The sequence below is a fragment of the Triplophysa rosa genome, linkage group LG10 (genome assembly GCF_024868665.1).
Source record: "Triplophysa rosa linkage group LG10, Trosa_1v2, whole genome shotgun sequence".
NCBI lineage: Eukaryota > Metazoa > Chordata > Actinopteri > Cypriniformes > Nemacheilidae > Triplophysa > Triplophysa rosa.
Genome location: NC_079899.1, coordinates 8,967,109 through 8,991,139, shown reverse-complemented (window position 1 = coordinate 8,991,139; position 24,031 = coordinate 8,967,109). Strand labels below are relative to the sequence as shown.

General features: G+C 40.4%; 2 protein-coding genes across 2 annotated transcripts in view; both read left to right on the top strand.

The window, feature by feature from the left end:
• Positions 1 to 6,416, top strand: part of itpk1b (inositol-tetrakisphosphate 1-kinase b) — a 45,743-nt gene extending 39,327 nt beyond the window's left edge. Inside the window, exons 9-11 of the mRNA XM_057343438.1 lie at positions 785 to 852; positions 1,025 to 1,187; positions 3,463 to 6,416. Coding sequence (XP_057199421.1) covers positions 785 to 852; positions 1,025 to 1,187; positions 3,463 to 3,782 — 551 coding nt within the window. The 3' untranslated portion in view covers positions 3,783 to 6,416. The remainder of the gene's footprint in view (positions 1 to 784; positions 853 to 1,024; positions 1,188 to 3,462) is intronic.
• Positions 6,417 to 6,780: 364 nt separating this feature from the next.
• The window catches only part of eml5 (EMAP like 5), a 96,402-nt gene continuing 79,151 nt past the window's right edge, over positions 6,781 to 24,031 (top strand). The window contains exon 1 of the mRNA XM_057343466.1: positions 6,781 to 7,300. Within this exon, the coding sequence (XP_057199449.1) occupies positions 7,104 to 7,300 (197 nt within the window). The 5' untranslated portion in view covers positions 6,781 to 7,103. The remainder of the gene's footprint in view (positions 7,301 to 24,031) is intronic.

Here is a 24,031-nt window from a genome sequence, read left to right as displayed (position 1 = left end):
ATCTGTTTTTCCAAATGAACTCTTCAAATAATGGCTGAAGTTGTGCCATCATCCAGTCAGCAGAAGTGCTCAGACAAGTCAGATATCCACCACCAGCGTCTGGACTTTTGCATATTATGCGAATTCTCATGGAGTCCATGTAAAGCAGATACAGCTTGTGGCCGAGCGTTCTGTTAGTTTAATGCAAATTCAGGGGATCATCTGTGTGTCTAAATTTGTCTTGAAATAATATGTAGTACACATGCAACCACATATGTAATACAGTAACATAAATGAATAGAGCCATTAAACAGAGCCATATTTAGAAGCAGAATTTAGTTAGCTGAAGGGGTTTAAAAAGATACGGTCTTGGAGGATTAGTATTATAACAGGATTAATATGGTACTACATTAATGTAGTACCATAAACATGTGCATGGCTTTGTGTCTACAGAAAGAAGGAAAGCTAAATGGTAGATCGCTGTCTCACTGTAAATCAGTCTGTTTTTATTGCTATTCGAATGGAGCCTATAAATCTCAGCATCCTTCTGGCAAGATTTTTCTTTTTCCTCTCTTTCACTTTCTCTCTCTCTCTCTCTCTCTCTCTCTCTCTCTCTGTTGGTCTCTTGCTCTCTTTCCCTGTTTGCCTCGCACTCCCGAAGCATTTTGAATCTGTGAACTCAACCACAGGCCTCTGCTGCTGTCTAGTGGCTTTCTGTGCACTTACATGTTTACAATTTAACTCTTATTTCATCGACTCATTTAATTGAGCCCAAATATGTTTTGTTTGCTTTTTGCCATTCCAGACAGAAAAGCGATTTTCTTCAATAGCCACAATGTGTCCAAGCCAGAGTCATCGTCTGACCTCACATCCGTAAGTGAGCATGCTGTTTCAGGGGCTGTTCTGAATTCTACACACTGTTATATTTCAATGCGGTCAAATCTTTTACCACGAATGTCTTGTCGTAAGCATGTAAGCATTGATTTTGCTTACTTTTTAGGCTCACTTTATTGAATTTATTACCCTTGTATTCACGTTTTAATAGAGGGACGATGTGGAAGGTGTATCCCAGCCACCTAACGATGATGTCATCAGGGAGCTTTGTAAATCCCTGCGGGAATCTCTGGGGGTTTCGCTCTTCGGCATTGACGTTATTATCAACAACCAGACGGGCCAACACGCAGTCATTGACATCAATGCATTCCCTGGTGCGTATCCACACAAATATCCTGCTAACTACTAGGCAAGCCAATGTTACATAGAGTTTAGAGCATCCTTGAAAAAATTTAGGACTTTTTTATTTTGCACGCATTGGTTGATTTGAAAGGGTACAACCTGCTATCAAATTCAAGATAAATGACAAATAATAGTGATGAAATGCAACCACTTTTAAAAAGGCTACATGAAGAATTCGGAAACCTTTCTCATTAGCGACACTTGTGTCCATTAAGTGAACTGCAGCCCGCAACATTGCTCAAGCTCGCACTTGTGCATTTAGTCTATAGTGATGTGAGCTAAATGTGATTCCCAGACATAATGTTTGCGGCTGAGGTTAATTTAAATTAAATTAAAGCTTTCTTTATCACCTGTATTTGTTAACATTAGTAAATGTATTAACTAACATGGACTAACAATTAACAAAATACAGTGCCCTCCACTATTATTGGCACCCTTGGTAAATATGAGCAAAGAAGGCTGTCAAAATAAATCTGCATTGTTTCTCGTTTTGATCTCTTATTTAAAAAATTCCGACATTTCATTGAAGGAAAACAATTTGAAGTAGGGTGAATATCACATTGTAAAAAAAAATTCTCCCATACATCCCAATTATTGGCACGATTTAAAACACTCCGCCACCTCAATTTATAAGAAAAACAGAGTGTTTTCTTTTCAGTCTGATGAGGTTTGAGAATACATCAGTCATCCGAGTCCATTCCTAAATAAAGAATTTCTCCAGATCCTTCAAATGTTGGTGCTCCCTCTTCTTCAGTTCATCCCACTCATTTTCTATAGTGTTCAGGTCAGGGAACTGGAATGGTAGGATCTTGATTTTGTGTTCAGTGACCCGTTTTTGTTGATTTGGATGTTTGTTTTGAACCAATGTGCTGATGGAAGATCTAACCCATAATAATATTTCTATAAGAGCAAGTCAGGTTTGAATTTTATATCTGTTGGTATTTTATATAAAACATGATGACATGTCTGATCAAGATGTCCAGAACCTCTGGTATAAAAGTAGGTCCACAACAATGAAGATCTGGTGGTACATTTAACTGTGGACATAGGGCACTTTTTTATCCATGTGTGCACCAAAACTATCTTGTGTTATTGCTGCCAAAAAAACTATTTTTCATTTCATATGGCCATAGAACCCAGTCCTGGTTGATGTTACAGTATGGCAGATTAATATGGTGGAGTTTATTTTTGCATGAGAGCAGAAGATTTGTTTCTTGAACAGTGTCCCAAACAGTTTTCCTTTTATTTTATTTTTTCTGACACCAAATTTGATTAATTTCTGCAATTCTCCATCTGTGATCTTAGAAAAGTCTTTGGCCACTCAAAATATTATTTTTGCTGTGCATTAAGACAATATAGACACACATTCTCGTTCAGGCTGATTTGCAACATCTCCAGTCCATTAAAACTTCTTAATTATCGCCCTGATGTTGGAAATGGGAATTTTTATTGTTTCAACCATTTCCTTTTAAACCCACTTTCTATTTTGTGTTGCTCAACAATGTTTTGCTGCACATCAGAGCTATATTCTTTGGTTTTACCCATTGTGATGAATGATTAAGGGGGTTTGGGCTTTGTGTCATTTAATATTATTCTACTGTGAAACATGAAGTCATGACTGGACAACATCGTGTTTCTAGTCACCTTGGTTTGCTCAGACAATTTAAATATTAATGGGAATATACTGTACTTGGGAGATATTTTACTCATGAGAATTTCTAGGCGTGCCAATAATTGTGGCCAGGGTGTATTAGAGAAAAACATTTTTTTACACAATGTGATATTCCCCCCACTTCAAATTGTTTTACTTGAATGAAATGTTGGAATTTTGTAGATTTAAAAAAAATAAAAGATCAAAACGAGAAACATACGTATTTATTTTTACAGCCTTCTTTGCTCTTATTTACCAAGGGTGCCAATAATAGTGGAGGGCACTACAATATACTTTTTCAGCAGTTATTAATCCTAATTAATTTGAATGTCAGTACAATTATTCATGTTAGTTCATGGTGCATAAACTAATGTTAACAGTTACAACATTTGATTTTATAAATGTAAAAATAAATGCTAAAATTAACATGAATTAAGATGAATAAATGCTGTAGTAGAATTGTTAGTTAATGTTAGCTAATGCATTCACTAATTGTTAATTTTCATTAAGTGTTTCTGATTTACGTCATTGACTTTTCTAACTCGGGAAACCTCTTCATGGCCCTTTTTAGACCTTTTCTTTTACTGTCTCTATAGGATATGAGGGTGTTCCTGAGTTCTTCAATGATCTCCTCAACCACATCATCAGCGTCCTCCAAGACCACTCTTCCAGTGACCCACTGGCACCGCCTCCTTCCGCCCATCAAACCACTTTAGGTGCCGGAGAGCGTAGCTGTGCCCCCTCCCAGGAGTGCTGCAGTGTGCTTGCCAAGGAGTCGGACAGCAGCCCCTGGATCGTGGAGGGTGACGGTGGTCTGAAGGGCCCGTGTCAGAGACTGGGCTGCAACACGGCCATTTCCCCCAACTTCCAACAGCACTGTGTATCCACAATAGCCACAAAGGCATCGTCACAGTGACTGCCCCCAAGCCCCCAGCCTTCCCATGAACAAATTGTGAAGACAAAATGAATAATATACAATAACAATAATAACTACTATACTGATAATATATCTGTAATCCGAAATAAACTATAATGGGAATAATCGTAATGATGGTGATGGGCATTGGACACTTTCTCCAATGCCTTTGTATGTGTATTTTTTATAGTTCTTTTTTTTCGCTTTCTCTTAAGTCTAATAACTCAGTACTGTAATGTGAACTTTCGGGAACTCAATATTGATCCATTGATATGTGGCATTTTAAAATCACAATGGAGAATTAGTGGAAGGTAGCTAACTAATGATAGTCGGACATTTGAGCTGGAAATAGTCTCTACTTGTTACGCAAAGGCTGACCTATTAGGCGCTTAAACTGAACACAAAACACAATATTCACACCTCCAGGACACCTACAATGTCTTTGTGCTCTGTATTTAGTGGAAATCCCATAGTGTGATGATCCACAGTGTAGAAGCTTGTGCATTGTCTCCAGACCTGCTCTTTACCGAAGGCCACATGGAACAGCATGCAGTGCCCAGATGCCACTGCGATTTCGTGACACACCGAGATCTGCACTTCTGTAAACATTATGACACCTGTCATTTTTCACATGCATTTCGGTGCGTTATGTCTATATATAACCTAGTGTTATAGAAAATCAAAAATTGGATTGAAATATGAAATATGTCAGTTGTCATTAATGTCTTGATGTGTAATGATAGTCAGTGTTGAGATTTGTTGGACATTTGCAAGAGGATATCTTGACATTCCCTGTGTGTGTGTACATACGTACGTGAAATGATTTTAGCAGACGGTCCTTTAAAAGTTCTAATGTTTTGTATTTGATCCTGTAAGTCATTTTTGTGACTTGACACAGCAAGCATCAGTACACACCTTTTAAATATATGAACAAACTGTACAAGATAGATATTAATGAATATATGGGGAGTACTTTTTGATGATGTTTCTAATTGCACAGAAGGACACATCGGTTCCCCGAATGGGTAAACGCTTTGACGCTTGGTTACCATTCCTGCTTTAGAAGGAAATAGAACATTTCTTTTGCAATTTTGTTTTTAATCGCTAACCTGTTTGAAAATGACTAATGAATACAAAGTATTTAAGTTTCATACAGACGTACAGTTAACTAGGCAATATTAAATCATTGTTTGGTTGCTGATCAAACTAATTTGTGAACTGCCATGATGTGCGTTTCAAATGAGTGACTCGTTTAAATAATACGATTTATTGTAATTAAAACCATGTGGTGAAATAATTAGCAATTGATATAAATTAATGTTGTATTGAAATCATTATGCATTTCTTTTTAAAAACTTTAAGACAAAGTTTTGTATGGTTACTAAATTGTTTGCTATGCAGATTGGAAAAGTTAATCATAAAATATATTTCAACCACGTATTGCCCGTAAAGTGATTTGGATACCACACATGAACACACTAGTGTTTAATGACCAACTTTTATCAATTTGAGTGGAATGAATATTGACACAAAGTCAGCAGACTTATAATGTCTTATTGTAGGACATTGTTAATGGAGTTTTCAGCATTTACTTACTTTGTTCTGCCTTACTGCCAACCCACTCAACACTAAGCAACTTATGTTTAATATTGGGCTCCAATTGTTTATGTAACGCGTTTAAAATGAAATTTTACAGGTTAACTAAACAGTGTTTTTCTATAATGTCTCCCTTCACTGCTATGGACTACATATTTAAAGGCTGCCTTGTTAAAGATCATAAGCCATGTTGCAGTTAGTCTGCTTTTTTATGTTCATTAGATGTTTAACCTCTTGTTTGCCCTGGGTGTTTAAGATGGTTGGAACAGGTTTATATGACTAATGGGGAATGTGATATGCTTCTGTTTTGTATTACCTGATACTTTTAGCTCTGCAAGGGTAAGAGAGAATGACAGTCTTCAATACAGCTTTACCTTTTATCTCTGTAATTTTGCCTTCATTGTGCTGTCAAATAGAAAAAATCCTCACCTACCAATTCTTTGTCCTTATAAATATTTTCCTGTCAAGATTTTCCTCATAGGCAACCTGCATATTTGCATATTTATGTATAACTAATGGTAATACTCAAAGATGATTATATGCATTTAAATAAAATGCATATAAAAATAAAATACTCAATTAAATAATGTGCTTGCTAAGCTCATACTCTAGTTAGGAAAATTTAACTATGTTAAAACTTAAGTTTGTCTTACAGATGTGGTCAAATTGTGTTGGGAATAGCTTGTTGGGAAGTGTGCTTTCACTTTCTTGGTTATATATTTTATTTTTATATCATAGTTTATTATATTTTTGCCTTATAGACAATAAAAAAAGAAAAAGCCATATTCCCTTCTAGAATATCACAGAGACTCAGAAGATGGGGCTAGTGATCAACTCCATAGTAATAAGTTATTATTTAAAAGCCTTGGCAGACAAGGTTTGTGCAGACAAGCATTACTTACATTTTTTTAATTACTTGAGTAGTTTTCAAATAAAAATCAGATCAATGATGTCAGAAACCTTTTGATGATGATGTCAGAAACCCGTTTATAAAACTTTCTTCAGGCATTTATTGAACAGCGTGTTGTCATTAAGCTGAAGATTCTGTCCTACAAGACACTGTCCAACATTGTTTTTTTTTTCTTTTAAATAAAGACATTTTACAAAATCCAATATTACTAATAAAATGCAGTTTAAAAAAAAACTCCGATTTACAGAGATAGACTGTAGTATAGGCCTAATAACCAAAGCAATTAAACGGCTTTTTTTGCTAAACGAACAGGCCGTGCACAGCTTAAACACAAAACGCCTCTGTCCTTCCGCTTGTCATTGGTCCACACATTTTCACTCAGGTCAACCTGACTTCTTGATTGGCCAGACGTTATGTCCATCACCACCGCGGCTAATCATTGGTCGTTCCCAGTTAACGAATGCGAGAAATCTATGTTCTCAGGTTTTTGACATGTCACTAGAGCAAAGCCACCCGTCCGAGCAGAAGTAGAAAGAGTCGCTTCATGTCTCGCACATGTCACAAGTTGTACACGGCGGACTCAAAGCCGATTTACAGCGCGCGAACAAACCAAAAATAATGCAATAATATTATGCAAAGCGCCTAAAGTTGTGTATTTCACTTGAACAGAGATATGTCGTCGATTTGTTTGTCTTCGGCCGGACGAACCTGCGCTGACGGCGGACTGAGCGGATAAACGGGACTGACTGACGGCTCGTCGCGGCGGTGAATGAAGAATCACCAGCCGTTCCCTTCCAAGCAAAACACGTCCGAACATGGCTGACAGAACAGCGCCGAACTGTCATCTGCGACTGGAGTGGGTTTACGGGTACCGGGGACACCAGTGCCGCAACAACCTGTACTACACGGCCGCCAAGGAGATTGTCTACTTTGTCGCCGGCGTCGGAGTTGTGTACAACACACGGGAACACAAGCAGAAATTTTATTTGGGACACAACGATGACATAATCAGGTAGGCACATCCACGTTAATTTTTTAAAGGAATTTAAGGCGACGGATTTGTTTGTGTTTCTCCAATTGCACAGAAACTGTCACACTTAAAGTAGTGAACTGGTCAACAATGTGTAAATATGGTACACTGTGAGCCTACTTACTGTATATAAAACGTCGGTATATATATTCAATCGCAAGCTAGAAAAGTGTAACGTTAGACACGCAGGATGAAGTTGCTCCGCTGAGGCGCTGTCCAGCACGTGCGGCTGCTGAAGGTGATGCCCGTCACGCTCAGCGATCACCCGATCACCTTCAGGAGGCTGCGCGCTGGTCTCAAGACGCGTTCACAAAGAAACGTTGCGCTTCGTTTTCCACCATACAATGTATTAAGAGTATCGAGTTAAAATAATTAAACTCTGAAAAACGCGTGATCGTTGTGTTTTGTTTCATTATGTTTGCAGTGAGATCAGCCGCGCATAAGGACTTTCCTCATCTTCCCTGGATGTAGATGTATTAGCTTTTTTAAACTATACACGTTAAAGATTCGCGTTACCTTAAGGTGTTGGATTCACCTAAAACATACATTCCTCAAGCACAGTCGTGGCAGTTTAGAGGTGTGCTGTGCATAAGGGTTGTGAGCGCGCACTACACGAAATTACCAGACGTGCAACTTAAATTAAACATCTAGCTAATGTAGGCTAAACAATGTAATATTTAACATATTTTTTGTAATTATAATATAGCCGAATGGTATATTATAGCCTGTTCATGTTTAGTAAGATCGTCGAATAACACTGAGGCCAATTATTTGTAAAGTGTGTCATTTGATTAAAATGGATTTGTGAGATCTGATATGGCGTAAAATGTCTTTTCAGATCTCAATGCAAGACAAAATATTTTAACTGGTTGGTTTCGCTTAATTTATTAGCTAGTATCCAACAACCTCACCTGAAAAGTTCATTTTAATCACATGACCTCTACAGGTTACGATTTTAATGCAAATATTTAGTGGTCGCCTAAGGATACGGTTGTGTGTTAACCTTAATGTGTATTCTGTTATTTAGAGATAACTCTTATTTTTATGCATATAAACGCGACAATAATGCCATTGTAATTTTGCACGCTACATCAGCTCCACGCCATATGATCATCAAGGTTAGGGCATCCTACAGGAGTGCGTGCGTGTGTGCGCGTCTGTGGGTGTGTCCGTTGTGTGTTACGTGTGTGTGGTGCTTTAGTGAGAGCTGGAGGGGGTGGTGCTCTGCCTCAATTCTCTATTATTAATTAGGTGACAGCGAAACTGACCTTGGTTACCTTGCATCTGTGTAAATGCGTTTGTGAACACACCGTGTCCATCTGTCCATTGAGACCGTCACTGTGGAAATTTCGGGTTAAACTAAAATGCTTACTGGCTTTCGTACATAAGTCTATGAAATTTCATAGTCTTTCTGATCACGTCAGCAGTTTATGTCTCAGTTGTTTGTGCCTGTGTGTCAATTGTCTCATAGGGTCATATTCATCTCTGGTTACTTCAGTATCAGAATGTGACCCAGTGTTTGGCTTTCTGGTACGGCCATTGAATGCCATTCATGCATATCATATGTGTCCATATGCCATCAGTGCACTATAAGTTTTCAGTGCATGTATTTTAATACATGGACGTACTCACGTGTTTAAACAATATTCTGCCAACACATTTTATATAACACATTCACCGCAAGACACGCAATTTAGTCTGTTCACACGCTCACACGTATTTCTCATGCTAATAAATGAGTGATAGCTTATTGAAATGGTGAACTGCTATTTTACTTAGTTTTAGTCTATTTTGCGAGTGAAACTTGTTTTCCATCAAACTAGATGCGGACTTGTGGACGCCGAATCCTGTTATTTACACATGTCATCTGGCTGGTCTGCGTGAATGAACTGCACAGTTTAACGTGCTACACGCGTGATGCTCATAAATATGTCTGCGTCTGCGCTGAATGAGGACATGAACTTCACCTCCAGAGTTGCTCTGAGAGTTTATTTCACGAACATGTTATTGTTTGAGTGAAGAAACAGACATGCTAAAAAAGAAGCGTCTTCCGACAACCTGCCAAAATAAAAGTCATAGGCTATATATTACTATTTAATAGTAAAAAAAAGAAACTAAAACTAATTTAGATAAACTAAATGCATCATGCATAAGCTGAAGTTAGTTGTTTACCGAATTATTCTTTCTATTTTTATTCATGTTTCTTATTTATATATTTGTATTATATTGCATTTTGAATTTAATATGGCAATGGAATGTACTAAATGGGTTTAGTTTTCACAGATATTAATGTATGCAATTTCAGCAATAAAAACTTTAATTGTTCTAAAAAAGGAAACAAATTAGTTGTTTTACTCATTTTAAGAGACCTGTCTTATTTTCTCTTGTATATTTAGTATTGCTTTTTAATAAAGATAAAGTACTTATTATCCGAATACCCGATTAATCGATGGAAAAATCAGTAGAATACTCGATTAGTAAAAGAATCGATTGCTGCAGCCCTAGAATGAACTTTTTTTTTAGACAATAGACATAGACAGTTATTAGTTAGTCAAATAAATGCGGAACAGGTATGTTTTGAGCTGTTTTTTGAAAGTTGTGAAGGATGCTGCAGTTCGGGTGGAGGCTGGCAGTTCATTCCAACACAGCGGAACCGAATGAGTAAAGGGGGAACCCAATGAGAAATCAACAGAGACTCATAAAAAGATTATCTTCCACCAGGAAACATCACTACACAAGGTCAGATACTTAGGACATATAGCCTACTATGTATTGAAGATATTGGTTGCTAAGTGGCTGTTGCATAGCATTGGTAGCTGGTGGTGGAGTTGGTTTGTATCCGCTGTTATTTGCCCTTGAGGAGAATGCTCATTGGGAGGTAGAGGATGGGCCCAGGGCTGAGCTACAGATGTTGAAAAGCAGCTTGTGTGGAAGAGAGGGTGGAAAGAGAGAGTTAGGGAGGCAGAGAGACACATTTATATTCTAACAGACATGATGCTGTTCTTATCTATGGTGAGTTGGTCTAAATTCACGCTATAGAGAAGTTGCATGATCATGCTGTGCTGTGTTGAACACTGCTAATATATGTCCTCATTCTACATTAATGCTATAAGAATTTAAACACTCCCTCAGGTAAGTACATACAGTACATAAGCATGTGAAATATTTCACCTCGATTTGATATCCACAAAAATCCCATAGATGAAATGAGAATATCTCAGAATTTTAAACCCCTGAATAAATAGTCTTTTAACTGAATGACCTGAGGCTTTTATAGCTTTAATATAGGGCACATTATGATAGCTGAGCTTAAGACAGGTCGTCTGATGTCATGTGTTTGAAGACTGGAGATTGAATAATTCTGGTTCAAATTCAAATAACAATTCTTTTAGTATTATGTGAAGCATCAACCCCCCAAAAATATTATTTCTATTAAATGTGAATTTGTTGCAATAAAACATTATTTAAATTATAGTTTGATCCAAGCTGATTCCTCATAACTGATTTATCTTTAATGGTCTTTTAAATAATAAATGTAAAGAATATCTTTATGAGTCATTTGTTCATGCAATGGGCTATGTGGACAACATGGTATTATCGCATTATACAATGTACAGTACATACAGACCCAATCTGTCTCTCTCATCATTCACTTCACTCAAGTTTACAACTCGAATAACAATTTTGTTCTCATGTTACTGGTGCAGTAGTACAACGCTGCTGTCAAGAGCATTTTAGTAAATTATATTTTTGTCCACACCTCTGGACGAGCCTGAAAATCACTTTGTTACAGCATTTAGAAAAGAATCATACTATTTGTGAATAGCAGTGGAATGGTCATCCATGCGTTTCACAGACATGCTTGTCACACTCCGCAGGCTTTGTGCCCACAAATGTCAGTTTGTTTACAACAGGTGTCAAAAAAATTAATGGAGGTGGATAGCGACTGGAAAGCGAAGAGTTATCAAGAAAAAAAAACATGTAAAAGGTCTTGACATCAACTGTGTGTTATTTTTCTGTGTGATGTAACATGTCTACTACATTGATATTCTCGCTGTGCATTTTTGTGCGCATATCCCTTTAAAATGTCAATTATTGTTATTGTTGGATTTATATGTGTTTTTTTGAGAAAGCTACAGTACATGAATGCTGCGAAAGGGGTTCTTTACTTTTTAAGACGAGTGTAGCGAGGAAGGCGGGACGAGAGCCGTGGGGCAGGAAGGCGGGGAGTTCGGGCACTCCCCAGCCGAGAGGCTCTTCTTCGCGGTGCTATGCGGTGGTGCGGGACGCTCTGGGGCGACCCGATCCTCTTCCGCCTCCTGGCGGTTGGCGATGGCTGTTCCCCGAGGGCAGTCGGCCGTGGGTTCCCGTTTCCTGCTCCTCCCCTTCCCATGGCGGAGGGCAGCAGGCTCCGGCTTATAGCAAACGGGACCAACCCCTCCGCTCCCTCTTCTCTGGCCGCCATTCCACCTTGGACCAGTAGCACGGTCGCGTGCACGTCGAGCTCTCTCTCTACCCGGCACCACCGCCTCGGGCAGCCGCTGGCAGTCGTGGTGCTCCCGGCTCCGTTCTCTCGTCTCGTCGGTGCGTACCCCCAGGCGCTGGGGCTCTCAAGTGGAGGGCCCCCCGGGGGGGGAGTAAGCACAGTCGCGGTGGTACCCCCCGGCCTGTGAGGGGTGATGGGGGTATGTAGCGAGGAAGGCGGGACGAGAGCCATGGGGCAGGAAGGCGGGGCCGGTGGCGTGAGTGATAATGAGTATCAGCTGTTCGCGCACCGGTCCCGCATGCCTCACAGAGGAGATCGGGAGCATAAGAGGACGAGCGACAGGACTGCCGACGAGAGAGGACTGGGCCCGGATCATGTAATGTTTGCTTTATGTTTGTGTGCTTTACATTTGACTTCCGTGTTATTGTTTATTTATTTTATTAAAGTTTGTTAAATGCTCGCCGGTTCCCGCCTCCTTCCTTCCTTGCCTAGAGACCGCGTTACAACGAGGATTAGGTAAATTCAGCAACATTTTGTGGGACGTTTGGTGTGTTGCCAGCGCACACGTATGAGCGTGTCTAACTGACTGACACCATTGCTTACACAGGGGGAGGGGTGGACTCTGTGTCTCATTTAAACCACATGTTCTAATCAGATGGAAGCTCTCCCGGTCATGTGTGTTGCTGGAGTCCATCCGTGAGCCATGTACGCTAACACGTACTCATTTCTAATGTAATCCTTAATCTGAGCTGCTTTCTGATGCTCTCACTCTAATAGTATCAATGAGTCTGAATGCGTGTGATGTCGTGTGTTTATAGTCGGGCTTGTCAGTTTTAGCTCAGATCATGTGTGTACAACTGGCATTGGTGCCAGTCAAGGGTTTGTGATTCCTATGTGTGTTGAAGTTTCACTTGCCACAGAGATTAAATGTAGGGGTTTTATACCTCCTATATAAGCCCGTCTGGGCACATTCGGCTTGTTAGCGTTTTGTCAAAGGCCTTGGCAGCTCTCCACGTAACGTGATGGAACTATTGCTTTTATGGCTTATTGAGTAAAACCTTCTTTAGATGCAGAAATCACCGCTCGCTGAAAAGCAGTCCTACTGCTGAGACACAGTATGAGACACTTAATAATACTGTTACTTAGTGGTTTTTAATATTGTGACACACTCTATTGTTTGTTTAGGATGTGCTGGAGAATATAACAGTCCTCTTGGATTCTGCAACCAAAAGTGTCTAAAAACAGGGAGGTTAATGAGATAAACTGTTGTATTTTGTGTGGTCAACATGTCAGCACCCATAAGGCGACTTGCTCCATGTTAAATAAATCAGATCTCATTCAGATTTATCACAAGTAAATATTTGAGCACATTTTAACACATTTTACTGTTCAAAACCATTGGCTTTTTATAGACCACTTCCAAAAACGTAAACCACGCTGGTCCAACACTGGCCCAGAGGAACTTCCTGTTTCAGTTTTTTAACACGTTTGAACAGAATACAATCAACAGAACATTTATAACCTAATTGAAATGTTAAACAAATGTCTTTGAGAAATTAAGATTTAATTATATATGTAAGATAAAAATACAATTAAAAAGGAAACCGGAAGTGCTCTTGGACCAGTGTTTACATTCGATTCACTGTAAAAAAAAGCATATTGAAAATCATTTTAAATATTATATATAAATTATAATCAATTATATTATGTGACGATTCAAGTCGGTTGAGATGTTAAATGAATCGCAATACATGTTTTGAAAAGCAGGGGCTGCTGTGCTTATGGCAAACTTGGTAAACGTGGATATGCTGATATTTCTTAAAAAAGTTTAAAAAAGACAATAGTCTTAGTTTGTATATATTAAAGAGACTTTTGTATTATTGATTTTTTATTTGATTTGCAATTTTTTTAATGCATTTGTTTTGTTATTTGACATAAAATATATTTTTATTTTACAAAGAAATGTGCAGCATTTGAGAAATAATAAAAGGGCAGTTGTTCATTTCTAATTTGTCTCAACTCATAAAAAAAAGCAGTGAAAAAATTGTATTGTGAGTTTAGAATCGTGAATGGCATCGCATCGTGAGCTGACTGAATGAATCATTACAGAAGTGGTCTATACCGCAAATTTAGAACAAAGGTCCAATCCAGGCTCATCTATAACCTGCCCATTTATTCACTAATAATAAAAAACGTTTCACGGAGTTTTTAGTATTGTTATTAACATCACAAAAATTGTATTTTTGGAGAAAGTTTAGAAATCTAAAACAGTTGTCTTGTATAGGCCTTGTATTTTCCAACCGAAATGAAGTCTAAAACAAACAGTTCCTAGAGCATTTGTGAATTTCATTAAAAATACATGCATCATTACAGTGTGAGTTTTTGTGCAAGTAGTATGTGTTAGGATGAGCCCACACTTATATAATATTTGGGCATCATAATCACAATGAATGTATGTTGGCATTGACAAGATGCAGTCATGCATGTTTGAGCCAATTAAAATGATGTTAATACTGTGAGACAGGTCCTCTGTTACTAATGCTCCTTCACACATCAGCTAGGCTTCCCCCTTCCTGTCATGATTCTGCCGCATCATGTCACGTTTCTCGTGGTCTAGTGGCAGGATCATGACAGAACCTCATGTTTTATGTGGAGAGAGGCATTATTGTCCGTATGGCCTTCCATACACTCTCTCCGGTCTCGTCTCTGTTCCCGCCCTCTCTTCTCCTCATTATTGCTCATTAGTTATTTCATGCCCCGCAGCTGTCCTTCTTGATTTGTTCCCTTACTTAATGCCCTTGTGTCTTCTGTCTTGTGCTGGATCATTTGTGTTATTACCCTGGTCACTTGCCTTGTCCTGTATCGCCATGTAAGTCTAGTTTAGTTATTTGTAGTCAAGTCTAGTGTGGTAATTGGTCTTGTCTAGTTTAGTGTAGTCAGTTTATGTTCCCTTCCTGTTCCTACCCTTGCGATGTTGTTGTTTTACCCCCTTGCAGGTTTTTGTTTCATGTTTTGTGCTTATTATTAAAGCCTTTGTTAACCCCTTACCCGCTATCTGCACTTGGGTCCTTTGTCCTTTTCCGGCAACCCACCCCCGACACTTCCTGGCAATGGACTGCCCCTCCAGCAGGGAATCCCTCTCTCTCTCTTTCTCTCTGGGTCTCTCTCTCTCTAGTACTTCCAGTAGGGATGCTCATTTTGGTTAATTTCCCTAACCGAGAAACAACACTCGTTATCCGAACATTAACCGTTAACCGATAAGATTCTAATAATAAATTGGAATTAAAAAAATACATGCTGTGTCTCATTTCGAAGGCTGGGTCCTCCGGAGGTCGCGTTTGTCCGCCGCATACGCCTTCGCATGTGACATCTAGAGGACGCCGAAATGAGACACAGCTACAGTTGACGAGGGTCTGTGACATGTTAAATATACAAACATTTTTTTCACAGATTTATTTCAACATGCAAACACCAGCATAACGAATACATCAACAACAGCACCTGCATTCACATATTATCACATTTTCACAAACCTGCGGCGTTGTGGACAATGGAGAAAAACTAAAATAATATATAAATCCAAAGCATAAAATAAACCGGGAAGAAAAAAAATGAATTAATTAACAAATGATGACAAAACAAAAACACAGAAGAACCGACAAAGTTGATTTCCGTCATAAAGTTTTTTCATCAAATAAAAACAGCAGGCCTACCTCAATCCAAAGCTTGGAGTTTTTATTTAATAAAGTAACATGTTTACGTGTTGTGGTGACAGTCTGGAGCCTGTTGACAATTAGACCCGCGGCAGATAACACCCTTTCAGATGACACTGATGTCCCGGGAATGTAGAGATAACGCCTCGGAAGCGCGTCACATTTGCTATCCACCAGCCAGTCTTAGCTAAACATATATAAATCCGATCTGCTATACCACCCAAAATACAAACATTATTTTTTACTTATTAATATTTCACATTCATATTTTTACGTCACGTCTAAAAGAAGGCAGGGAAACCACGTGCTGTTTTCTTCTCCTTTCCAAAGCGCACGGTCAGCCGATGCTAAGCATCCATGAGATAACTTTATGTAAAGGATAAATTGATGGCAAGCACCGAAATTCCCTTGCAGTAGCTCCGCTATTAGCTTTGCTGAGCCGTAGACACGCCGAGAAAGCAGGGAATGTCACAGCGCATTGTGAGCGCGATTGTCCCGTGTCTACATTTAAAACAAAGAACTTGAGCTTGAGCAAGGCTGCCAGTGGCACATTCCATTTGGAGGAGTAAAGCCCTGACAAATGTGGCCTCAACAATCAGATGAATTACACATGTCCAGTTTCGTCAAGTGACTTGCGTGATCGGATTTTAATCGGTCTCGAAAACGTTTCGGAGGGCATTTACACCTAGTCGCACGCGTCTGCACGCTCCGTGAGTTAATGCTTGTTTATGTTTATTAATGTTTTTCTTTCACCATACAGTAAACTAAAAACATGTACGATTTAATAGTCATTTAAAAACGTATTATTAAATTATTTTATTATAAAAAAATATTATTATTAAACTTAAAATAAACATACCTTTTAAATCGTTTAACTGATAGTATTAACCGGTCAAAATTTTGACGATCGGTTAACGGTTAAAATGGTCAATATGAGCATCTCTAACTACCAGTGATCGCTACCTTTCATTCATTATCTCAAAGCTGCTTAACTGACACAGCTACACACACCTCTGCAGCCTATAGCATACAAGCACTTCTACAAAAAGTATTTTTATCCTCTCCTTGTAGAAAGCTTTTGGGCTGTGAGAGGTCTTTCAGAGTTGATTGAGGTATTGATGCAACTCATTCTATGTCCATTGAATCATGATCTTTTGTAGGAGTGATTTAATAGCAAATTTACAGTGGTTATAAATGGAATAAAAAAATATGATTCATTGAAAAGGTTAATCTGTGTTGTTTATTAAATAAAGGCATATAACAGTTGTCACATATGATATTGAAATTAAACCTACAAAGCCAGTGGGAAACTGAGGCACATTAATGAATAATATGAAGCATATACATTTCTTCCCCGATGGAACTATGAACTGAACGAGGGCTGCCAGATTATTCCCTGAGAGTTTAAAATCAGCATTAATGTGGGAGTTTATTTGGCAGGTAATATGGATTTGGCCCAGTAGGTTCGCATTGTAATGAAACTGTTCCACCTGCTGCGCACTTACTTCCAAAATTAGCAGTTACTGTAGGAAAAGCCACACTGAATGGTTTTGAGTATGAACATTTTCCTCTATTACATCAAACATTAAAGCAGGACACCATGCTGTTTAAAGAACAGTCACTTACTAGTTTCTGGATGAATATTGTTGAAATAAATGATTTATTTTGAAGTGTTAAACATTTGTTGAAAGTTGCAGTATGTTTCCATTGTGCAATATCTGCTTATTTAATAAGAAGGAAATATAATTAAAACAAAATTAAAGCTAATTAAAAGATTGTTTAGAAATTCAAGCAAGTGATAGATCATTCAATGCACATAATCTGCTCCCTATTAATTTATATTAAACATGATCTAATCCAGTATTTTTATCTCTTATTTTTATATGGTAGAACCAAGTTCTGTTGCGTCAGTAATATTGAGCGATTTTATTACAGACTTCATCAAGTGCTAATGTCATGAAACGCGGGTAAGAACCCAATTGCAGGCAGCGGGGATGACGGGGTTAACAAAAGACTTTATTTAACAGAAAATAAACACAAAACAAAGACCCACGATGGGGTATAATAACACAACAGGATAAAAACAGGACGTAGACTAACTAACACTAAACTGAGATAAACAACACTAGACATAAACTAAACTGAACACTTACTTGACTGAGACAGGGGAATCCACAACAGGAACACAAACATGAGAAGACGGTAAGCACGACATGAAACCATATACCAAACACACCAAACACAATGACCGAACACAGGACAAAGAAACATGAGGGTATATATAGGTAAGACAAACAAGGGATAATGACACGGGGCAGGTGTGGGTAATTAAACACTCAGGGGAAGATGACAAGGAAACGAGAGGAATGGGGCCAATGACAAGACACTGGAGAGAACGTATATTATTGTCAAATGGACAATAATATGTTTCTCTCCACACATAACCTAAGGAATCTGCCCCGATCCCACCACACGACTAGAATTTCATAAACAAGATGGTGGGACCGTGACATGTACAGTCCAACTGTCATGATTCTGCCGCATCATGTCATGTTTCTCTTGGTCTAGTGGCAGGATCATGACAGAACCCCATGTTTTATGTGGCGAGAGGCGTTCTGGCCCTGTTGGCCTTCCATATGTTGTCTCCGGTCTCGTCTCTGTTCCCACTCTTTCGTCGCTTCATTATTGATTGTTATTTAGTTCATGCCCCGCACCTGTTCCCTCTTGAGTTGTTCCCTTTATAAGGCCCTGTGTTTTCTATCCTGTGCTGGTTCATTGTCATTCGTTTCATGTGGGTGAGTTCCTGTCTCTGTTAGTCTAGTTTAGTTATGCATACTCCAATGTAAATGTTATCTTTAGTCTTGTCAGATGTAGTAAGTCCTTGTTCCTGCTGTCATGTCCTGTAATACCCTTGTTCTTGTTTTACCCCATCGTGGGTTATTGTTTTGTCTTTTTGTTATTATGTATTAAAGCCTTGTGTCAACCCCCTACCCGCTGTCTGCGTTTGGGTCCTCCGTTCCTGTGTTTCCGTGTCTGCCTCCTCGATCATGACACCAACGTTTGATGATTGCAAAGAATTTTTCATTACTTTTTATTTTTATCTAAAAAGCACCAGCGGTGCTGACATTTGGCTATTTCTGTGCAGACAGGTGCTGCATGGAGTGTTGCTGGTTATTGGGATTTAACTTGCTCTACAGAAGCCAACACAAGCAAGATAAATACTGACTTTTGGAAATGTGCTAATCTTCTCCTTCCTGGTAATCCGCAACAAGGGCAAGCAAGGTGGCAGCTGCAAAAGCTGCTCTGGCCCGATTTGGACTACATTCAGATGTACACTCACCTAAAGGATTATTAGGAACACCATACTAATACGGTGTTTGACCCCCTTTCGCCTTCAGAACTGCCTTAATTCTACGTGGCATTGATTCAACAAGGTGCTGAAAGCATTCTTTAGAAATGTTGGCCCATATTGATAGCCCACCCTATGGACTGCCCCCCTATTGGGCCCCTCTGTTTGGCGTCCCTCCCCCCCCCCATGTTTGTTATTTGGATGATCCCACCCAAGTCCTGTTGTTGTCTTGTCATGTTGCCCTTGCATGGTCGTTTTTCTTTGTTTGCCTTCGTCCTGTCTGTCTCCCAGCACTCTTCATGTCTTCGCTTTGGCCCTCAACTGTCACGGTCCCACCGTCTTGTTTATGAAATTCTAGTCGTGTGGTGGGATCGGGCAGAGTCTTAGGTTATGTGTGGAGAGAAACATATTATTGTCCTTTTGACAATAATATACGTTCTCTCAGTGTCTTGTCATTGGCCCCATTCCTCTCGTTTCCTTGTATCTTCCCTGAGTGTTTAATGTCCCACACCTGCCCCTGTCTTATCCCTTGTTTGTCTTACCTATATATACCCTCATGTTTCTTTGTCCTGTGTTCGGCATTGTGTTTGGTGTGTTTGTATATGCGTTTCAGTGTTCGTGCTTACCGTGTTCTCAGTGCTTTGTGTTCCTGTTGTGGATTCCCCTGTCTCAGTCAAGTAAGTGTTCAGTTTAGTTTATGTCTAGTGTTGTTTATCTCAGTTTAGTGTTAGTTAGTCTACGTCCTGTTTTTATCCTGTTGTGTTATTATACCCCATCGTGGGTCTTTGTTTTGTGTTTATTTTCTGTTAAATAAAGTCTTTTGTTAACCCCGTCATCCCCGCTGCCTGCAATTGGGTTCTTACCCGCGTTTCATGACATTAGCACTTGATGAAGTCTGTAATAAAATCGCTCAATATTACTGACGCAACAGAACTTGGTTCTACCATATAAAAATAAGAGATAAAAATACTGGATTAGATCATGTTTAATATAAATTAATAGGGAGCAGATTATGTGCATTGAATGATCTATCACTTGCTTGAATTTCTAAACAATCTTTTAATTAGCTTTAATTTTGTTTTAATTATATTTCCTTCTTATTAAATAAGCAGATATTGCACAATGGAAACATACTGCAACTTTCAACAAATGTTTAACACTTCAAAATAAATCATTTATTTCAACAATATTCATCCAGAAACTAGTAAGTGACTGTTCTTTAAACAGCATGGTGTCCTGCTTTAATGTTTGATGTAATAGAGGAAAATGTTCATACTCAAAACCATTCAGTGTGGCTTTTCCTACAGTAACTGCTAATTTTGGAAGTAAGTGCGCAGCAGGTGGAACAGTTTCATTACAATGCGAACCTACTGGGCCAAATCCATATTACCTGCCAAATAAACTCCCACATTAATGCTGATTTTAAACTCTCAGGGAATAATCTGGCAGCCCTCGTTCAGTTCATAGTTCCATCGGGGAAGAAATGTATATGCTTCATATTATTCATTAATGTGCCTCAGTTTCCCACTGGCTTTGTAGGTTTAATTTCAATATCATATGTGACAACTGTTATATGCCTTTATTTAATAAACAACACAGATTAACCTTTTCAATGAATCATATTTTTTTATTCCATTTATAACCACTGTAAATTTGCTATTAAATCACTCCTACAAAAGATCATGATTCAATGGACATAGAATGAGTTGCATCAATACCTCAATCAACTCTGAAAGACCTCTCACAGCCCAAAAGCTTTCTACAAGGAGAGGATAAAAATACTTTTTGTAGAAGTGCTTGTATGCTATAGGCTGCAGAGGTGTGTGTAGCTGTGTCAGTTAAGCAGCTTTGAGATAATGAATGAAAGGTAGCGATCACTGGTAGTTAGAGATGCTCATATTGACCATTTTAACCGTTAACCGATCGTCAAAATTTTGACCGGTTAATACTATCAGTTAAACGATTTAAAAGGTATGTTTATTTTAAGTTTAATAATAATATTTTTTTATAATAAAATAATTTAATAATACGTTTTTAAATGACTATTAAATCGTACATGTTTTTAGTTTACTGTATGGTGAAAGAAAAACATTAATAAACATAAACAAGCATTAACTCACGGAGCGTGCAGACGCGTGCGACTAGGTGTAAATGCCCTCCGAAACGTTTTCGAGACCGATTAAAATCCGATCACGCAAGTCACTTGACGAAACTGGACATGTGTAATTCATCTGATTGTTGAGGCCACATTTGTCAGGGCTTTACTCCTCCAAATGGAATGTGCCACTGGCAGCCTTGCTCAAGCTCAAGTTCTTTGTTTTAAATGTAGACACGGGACAATCGCGCTCACAATGCGCTGTGACATTCCCTGCTTTCTCGGCGTGTCTACGGCTCAGCAAAGCTAATAGCGGAGCTACTGCAAGGGAATTTCGGTGCTTGCCATCAATTTATCCTTTACATAAAGTTATCTCATGGATGCTTAGCATCGGCTGACCGTGCGCTTTGGAAAGGAGAAGAAAACAGCACGTGGTTTCCCTGCCTTCTTTTAGACGTGACGTAAAAATATGAATGTGAAATATTAATAAGTAAAAAATAATGTTTGTATTTTGGGTGGTATAGCAGATCGGATTTATATATGTTTAGCTAAGACTGGCTGGTGGATAGCAAATGTGACGCGCTTCCGAGGCGTTATCTCTACATTCCCGGGACATCAGTGTCATCTGAAAGGGTGTTATCTGCCGCGGGTCTAATTGTCAACAGGCTCCAGACTGTCACCACAACACGTAAACATGTTACTTTATTAAATAAAAACTCCAAGCTTTGGATTGAGGTAGGCCTGCTGTTTTTATTTGATGAAAAAACTTTATGACGGAAATCAACTTTGTCGGTTCTTCTGTGTTTTTGTTTTGTCATCATTTGTTAATTAATTCATTTTTTTTCTTCCCGGTTTATTTTATGCTTTGGATTTATATATTATTTTAGTTTTTCTCCATTGTCCACAACGCCGCAGGTTTGTGAAAATGTGATAATATGTGAATGCAGGTGCTGTTGTTGATGTATTCGTTATGCTGGTGTTTGCATGTTGAAATAAATCTGTGAAAAAAATGTTTGTATATTTAACATGTCACAGACCCTCGTCAACTGTAGCTGTGTCTCATTTCGAAGTCTGCGTCCTCCGGATGTCGCATGTGTTACCAGTCCTACTCGCCTCGAACCGGCGTCGGTCTGGATGGGAGACGGGCGCTCTAACGAGGAGGCTAAAGACCGCAGTCTCTAGCGTCTGTCGCTAGGGGAGTGAGGTTTACACACTGCACAGCTCTTCACTAGCTGGCCTCCGTTACACATGCGAAGGCGTATGCGGCGGACAAACGCGACCTCCAGAGGACGCAGCCTTCGAAATGAGATGCAGCATGTATTTTTTTAATTCCAATTTATTATTAGAATCTTATCGGTTAACGTTCGGATAATGAGTGTCGGTTCTCGGTTAGGGAAATTTACCGAAATGAGCATCCCTANTGGGGAAAAGTCCCAGTCCCCGACTGCGCTTGAGGGCGCGGAGTCCTGGGGAACTTAGGGGGAGTCCTGGGGGGAACAGTCTTTGGCCCTGGCAGTTTCCCAGGGGCCGGCTGGACAGGGCTTGACGCCGGCTGGAAGGCCGGCTGGACATGGCTTGACGCCGGCTGGAAGGCCGGACTGGACGCCGGCTGGATCACCGGACTGGACGCCGGCTGGATCACCGGACTGGACACCGGCTGGATCACCGGACTGGACGCCGGCTGCACTGGACTGGACGCCGGCTGCACCGGACTGGACGCCGGCTGGACCACCAGACTGGACACAGGGCTGGACACAAGACTGGACACAGGGCTGGACACAAGACTGGACACAGGGCTGGACACAAGACTGGACACAGGGCTGGACACAAGACTGGACATCGGCCTGGACACATGACTAGACAAAAGACTGGACACCGGACTGGACACAAGACTGGACACCGGACAGGACACCGGCTGAACCACCGGACTGGACGCCGGCTGGACCACCGGACTGGACGCCGGCTGCACCGGACAGGACGCCGGCTGCACCGGACAGGACGCCGGCTGCACCGGACAGAACGCCGGCTGCACCGGACAGGACGCCGGCTGCACCGGACTGGACGCTCCTCCTCGACGCTTCTCCCTCCTTCTCCGCACCATCGGGTCCGTAGCCAACTTAGGCAGAACCATGGGGACCGGAGGGAGTTCTGCGTCGGTGGAGACCGCAGACGTCATCCCCGGGTCACACCTCACCCACTCGCCACCGGCGCCGCCAGGAGAACCGGGGACCGTGGAACTCAAGCTGAAGGGTACTGAGTCCCCCCGGGCAGCGGCAGCCAGGACGAGGCCCTCCGGAGCGGTCGACCGTGGGGTGAGGGCTCCGAGTGGAACCTCACCCTCGGGACCGTCCCGGTTGGCCACGAACCTCACCATGTCCGCGAACCCAAGGGGAGCCAGCAGCCTCTTCTCCGACGGGGCGAGGCGCTGAGTGAGGCAGCAGTTGAAGATTGCCTTCAACTCCGCCTCGCCAAACTCAGACGACCTCGCCACCGTCGAGAATGCCCCGGCGAACTCCCGGTTCCCGTAACTCCCCTGACGGAACCCCAGCAGCAAGTGGGCTTGGGCGGCCCGCGAGGACGACGCCGTGCCGTCCATTTTGCTGCCCGCTGGGTTCTGAATGGGTTCGGTCATTCTGTCATGAAACGCGGGTAAGAACCCAATTGCAGGCAGCGGGGATTACGGGGTTAACAAAAGACTTTACTTAACAGAAAATAAACACAAAACAAAGACCCACGATGGGGTATAATAACACAACAGGATAAAAACAGGACGTAGACTAACTAACACTAAACTGAGATAAACAACACTAGACATAAACTAAACTGAACACTTACTTGACTGAGACAGGGGAATCCACAACAGGAACACAAACATGAGAAGACGGTAAGCACGACATGAAACCATATACCAAACACACCAAACACAATGACCGAACACAGGACAAAGAAACATGAGGGTATATATAGGTAAGACAAACAAGGGATAATGACACGGGGCAGGTGTGGGTAATTAAACACTCAGGGGAAGATGACAAGGAAACGAGAGGAATGGGGCCAATGACAAGACACT